Genomic DNA, 5585 nt, shown 5'->3' with positions numbered 1-5585 from the left:
CTCTCTCTCTCTCTCTCTCTCTCTCTCTCTCTCTCTCTCTCTCTCTCTCTCTCTCTCTCTCTCAGAAATAGGGTCGCGCAATGTCCCTGGTTAGGCACCCTCCGGGGACCAAGAGCTGTGAGCCAGCTCCTAGGGAAAGTGGCCCACAATCTGGGCTGAGATAAGCCCCACCAGCCGAGACTCCACATCAAAGGATGTTTCTTCTCTCCCCCTGGGCTCCCAAAACAGGACACGACACGTGGTAGCGGGGCTACATTCCACCCCCACTCCCCAAAGTCCGTTTCTCTCCCGACGCCCCAAACCAACACCCATGAAAAGTGTAGTTAAACCAAACTTTTTTCAATTGAAAACTTTCTCCCTCTTCCCCACTCCAGACTGAAGGTTTGGTGGTTACCTCTGGGAAGTTATGATGGGTTTCAAGGAAAGGAGACGCTCCACTTACCCATGGCCGGAGTCGGTTCGGCTCTTCTCGGCTCAGATCAGTGCCCGCTCCGCTCCACCTCCATGTGACCCACCAACTCCAGAGTGTAACTGACCCAGCAACGAGTCACCCTCCCGGCCAGCCTCGCTGGCAGGCCCCGCCCCCCCAGCACCGGAGTCCGGGCACGGGCCCCGCCTTGTGGACTCTCTAGTTGGCCAGTCCGGCTGTACCTTGAAGACCGGGGCCCACCCTCTGTGCCCAGAGAACCCTGGGAGTTGTAGTTCGAACTTCTCTTTTCCCATCCCCACCCATTCATCTCCTTAAATAAGGACCAAGGAACCAGAGCCCAAACTCCTGAAATGGCCATCCATAAGAGGCTGGAGTGAAGCCTAAGGGCGGTTATTCTCATTGCTACTTTGTGCCTCAAGTTCCCTATCTACAGAGTTAGGACCTTAATTCTAGAAATGCTTTGAGATTCTCATAAAAGTGGATTCCATAACTGGAGACATGAAGGAATGACCATACACCCCCACCAAACACCACGATACATAAAACAGCAAATAGAGCAAACACATAACAAGCACTGGGCAGGACTCCATTGGCATTATTTCCATGTAAAGAAAAAGCAAGAAAAGCAACTAGCATGCTGGGTGGGCCTCCTATGGTGAGCTTGGGACAGAATAAATGAATTAGATGAATCTTATAGGATGGAGGGACATGCAATCTGCAGTCCTGCAAAGGGGCCCTGCATGAGATTACAGATCCTACCTGAGTTGAATTGGATGAAGCATCCTGCTATACTACTGTCAGCTCTCACCTAACTTTGTGTTTCTCACCCTAAAGTCTGGAAGAAGTCGTAATGCCCTCCATATAGCAGATATTTGCTAAATATTTGGCCAGTTGACTTTGAGCTCAACAGTCTCATTAGTAAGATCCCCAAAGCACTTCATAATGTGCTTCTTCAGAGTGTTACTGTTTATCCCTAGACTAGGGCAGTTCATTTCCCATCTCTTCCTTTGCACAGGTTGTCCTTGTATACCTGGAATTCACTCCCCTCCTCACTTGAGCCTCATAGGTCTAAATCCCTGGATTCCTTTAAAATTCAGCTCCTAAAGAAAGACCTAACCTGATCCCCTCAGTTACTAATAACTGCCCCAATTATTTGTATGTCTCCTTACATGTGTTTTGAATTTATTTCTCTGTGAATGAATTGTTTCCTCCCAAGAGTTTTTAAAGACTTTTCATTTTCAGTGCCTATCCCAACTCAGAGCAGGTGATTAATAAATGCAATTAAATGGAATTGAATTGGATTGTATCTGAAAAATGATTTGGTTTCAAGAAGACTTCTGGCTCTAATAGTCTGAGTCTATGATACCTTTTGAGAGCAACAAACCCAACCAAGAAGAAATCTTGAAGCTTCTTATATGTCATCCTCAAATACCGTTAAATATTTACTCTGTATGTGCATGTAAACACCTACCATGTATGTGTCCAAGGATTCATGTTGGCATATGACGGCCTCATTATCCTAATAACGCACTGCCATTATTTAAACTAAGAATGAATTTGTTCTGTCCCTTTATGTTTTATTAAGAATTATTTTCAGGGCAGCTAGCTGGCTCTATGGATGGAGAACCAGGCCTGGACACAAAAGGTCCTGGGTTCAAATTTAATCTCAGACACTTCCTAGCTCTGTGACACTGGGCAAGTCAGTTAACCCCAGTTGCCTAGCTTTAACTGCTCTTCCACCTGGGAACCAATACCGAGTATTAGTTCTAAGACAAAACGTAAAGATTTTGAAATAAAAATTTAAAAATAAAAAAAATAATTTCTCATATTATCTTCATCATTCTTTAAACATCCCCTAAAATGTAAAACATGAGACCTCCGGAGACCTTACATAGCACTTTGTTTTCTACCTTTCTGATGCATATAGAATATGTTACTGTATATTACAGTTACCTGGATTTGTAGAGTATCTCCCTATTAAACTGGAAACTCCATGAGGGTAGGAGCTGAGCCTTGCCTACATTTTGAATTCGTCCTGGTGCTCTTGCAGTCCTCTGGTAGCAGCAGCGGCTTAATAAATGTTTGTTGTGTTGTTGTCATATCATTCTGATAGTAATAACGGTTTGACATCTTTGAAGAGACAAAAACTATAGATATTGGTCACATCCGGGCCAATCAAAGACAGAAAAGTGAAGCCACTGGTTTAGTGGGATTTCTAAGAATGCCTTCTCTAGAGCACAGTACAGTAGGTGTTAAGGATTTACTGTGTGTCAACTCTTTTGTGAAAGAACTTATGACTGTACATCCCCTTGGACAAGGTGACGATTCTGGGACTCGGTGCCTGCCCTCTGCTATCATTCCCACAAATTACAGAAGGAAGGAGGACTGTTTACAACTCTCTGGAAATAAGAGAGGGATGAGGGAACCAGGAAAATTCCTAGAAGAGACAATGATAACAACGACTTACATATTTATATAGCATTTTATGATCCAGAAAATGTTTTCTTCCCTACTACTGCAGGTAAGACGGTTAGTGCAAGTCTGAACATCCCCATTTTACAGATGAAGAACATTTGGAATCTAGAGAGTTTATGCAACTTAGCCAAGGTTGCATGGGTAGGAGGTAGCAGAGGCCAGCTCAAATACATAACTTCTAACTCCAAATCCAGTTCATAAATGGGATGAAAGGAGGCATAATTCTCCGTCTGCTCTGTAATCTGAGAACCAGGCCCGAGTTCTGCTCACCACATTGCCGATGGGCCCGGGTAAGTCCCTGCGGTCACCTCCTACCTTGGTTTCTACCACTGAATAGCGGTGAAAAAGACATTATTTTAAAGATGGAAAGGACCTCAGAAATTATCTAACCACAGAATCACAGAACTGGAAGGGATCTTAGCAACCATATCAATCTCCTTATTTTACAGTTGAGGAAACTGAGGTTCAGTGAGGTTAGATCATATAGGTAGGTATTTAGTGGGAAAACCAGAATTTGAAACCAGTACTCTTCTCTACTGGGTAGCTAGGTGGTGCACAGGATAGAGTGCCAGACCTGGAGTCTGGAAGACTCATCTTCCTGAGTTCAAATCTACCTCAAACACTTACTAACTGTACAACCCCGGGCAAGTCACTTAACCCTGATTGCCTCAATTTGCTCACCTGAAAAACAAGCTGGAGAAGGAAATGGTGAACAGCTCTAGTATCTTTGCTAAGAAAACCCCAAATGGGTCTCGGAGAGTCGGGCATGACTGAACAACAACTCTCTCCTATGCTGGCCCACAGCAGTCCTCTCACTTTCCATATGGGGGCAACTGAGGCTGACAGTGGTTAAAGTGACCTACAGTCCTAAGCTCAAGGACTAGAAGAAACTTTTGAGATCACCCAGTCCAATCCCTACTTGATCAGTGCGTGGCAGAGTGAAAACTAGAACCCGAGTCTCTTGCCTCCCAGGCTATCCTACCTTCCACTTCCCCCCTGTCTCTGGGCAACCCTTGACATGGCAGTAGCGGTAACTATCTATTTGGTGCTTGGCAATCCTTCGGTAGACCCGTGGTTACTGGTTTTCCATTTCAAAGGCCTGGATCTCCAGCCTTCCCAACGACCCCAATTCCCAGCCTGAAAATGAGATGTGAGGGACATGTTAGCAGGGAGGAGAATCCGAGGCTCTGTTTTTCTTGCACTCCAGTACCCAATGTGCTCTGGAAATAGAACTTGGAAGCCTAGTTTCCAGCCCCAGGCGGCTTTGTTCCCAGGCCCTGCTTGTTTGCCAGTGGCCCTCGGGACTTTCTTTTCAAAGGAGAAAGGGAACCAGGGAAATATTTTGAAAGAGCCCCTCCCAGTGTGCCTGTCCCAGCGCTCTCCAGGAAAGGCAAGTTTCGGGAGGCATTTGCAACTCATGGAAAACAATTAAGTCCCTGAATAGAAGGCATCAGCTCTCAGGAATGGGAAAAATTGCCTCATGGGTTCAAATGACTTTTTTGGGGCTTGTTGTTGTTTTTAAAGCTGCAAGAATATCTCGCGGTCCTTGGGGACTTGGGAAGGGGTAGGGGCAGGGGCGGAGGGGGTGAGGGCCGGATCACTGAGGCTGCACAACTTCCCGACAAAGAATTCACAATCCTGGGTTGTGAAACCAGCCTCATCACCAGGGAAGTCTGCAGGCTGCTGCTGCCCTGGACGCTTCGTGTTTCCTGATCTGCTTCCCCAGCACCACCCCCCACTGCCCAGCACAGGCCTTCAGGGTGCCCCTGTTTTCCTCTACCTGCTCCCCCTCTCGCTGAGCTTTAAGCCGGGTAATGTTGGGGAGAGATTTTCCTCCATTTTGTTTCTAGAGATCAAGAAGAAGGGATCATTGGTAGGGAACAGAGAAGGGTAAGGGCAGGGACCGAGGGGAACTACCAAAATGCTAGAAAGAATACTGGCCTGAGAGACGGAAGATGTGAGATCGAATCCTAGTTCACTGGTCCAAAAGTCCGAATTTAAGTCAATTCAGCAAACGAAGGCAGATGCTTAGCTACCGCATCCCTATACCAACCAAGATGAAAACAAGACAGTCTCTGCCCTCCAAGAGCGTCCAGTCCACTCCATCTTAAAGAAAGGATCTGTCTGGGTCAGCTAAATCTTCATTCCTCTCTGGATTCCACCCAGTACCCTGAGGGAGGGTGGGATTGCTTTGTTTTGGCTTGTAGTTATTTGTATGGTATTACCAGTTTTTTGCAGGATACCCAGCGCATAGTACTACTTAACGAATGTCTGTTGACTTGACTACTATTAAACCACTATAAGGGGGGGAGTGGACCGGGTCAGGCTACCCTAGTTCCAGATCCTCACCTTAATAGCCTTTGATCCTGAATTTGGAGTCAGAACAGAGCCGGAATTGGTCATCTGTACATTGGTCATCTAGTATAACCCCTTCATTTTACCATTAGGGAAACTGAGGCTTGGGGAGGGTAGACAATTTCCCCAAGGTTGAAAGTAATAAATCCAGGATCTGAGACCCAGTCCTGTGGCATTACATTCTTTGTTCTCGGTTTCTAGTTTTCACTCTGTCAGGTACCAATTGTGGAGTGTCAGGCAACAGGAGATTGGGCTGGGTGCTCTCAAAAGTAGTAGTCACTTAACCCCTTTGCCTCAGTTTCTTAGTGTGTAAAATGGATTGTAT

The 5585-nt window shown here is 46.0% G+C and overlaps 1 protein-coding gene across 2 annotated transcripts in view; it reads right to left on the bottom strand.

Moving 5' to 3' along the window:
- Positions 1-612, bottom strand: part of ARID5A (AT-rich interaction domain 5A) — a 25970-nt gene extending 25358 nt beyond the window's left edge. For both annotated transcript variants that reach the window (XM_044660796.1, XM_044660797.1), the window contains exon 1: positions 443-612. In XM_044660796.1, coding sequence (XP_044516731.1) covers positions 443-446 — 4 coding nt within the window. In that variant the 5' untranslated portion in view covers positions 447-612. The remainder of the gene's footprint in view (positions 1-442) is intronic.
- Between the last annotated feature and the right edge of the window lie 4973 nt (positions 613-5585).

Source organism: Gracilinanus agilis, chromosome 2 (genome assembly GCF_016433145.1).
Source record: "Gracilinanus agilis isolate LMUSP501 chromosome 2, AgileGrace, whole genome shotgun sequence".
NCBI lineage: Eukaryota > Metazoa > Chordata > Mammalia > Didelphimorphia > Didelphidae > Gracilinanus > Gracilinanus agilis.
This window is presented reverse-complemented; position numbering and strand designations above follow the sequence as displayed.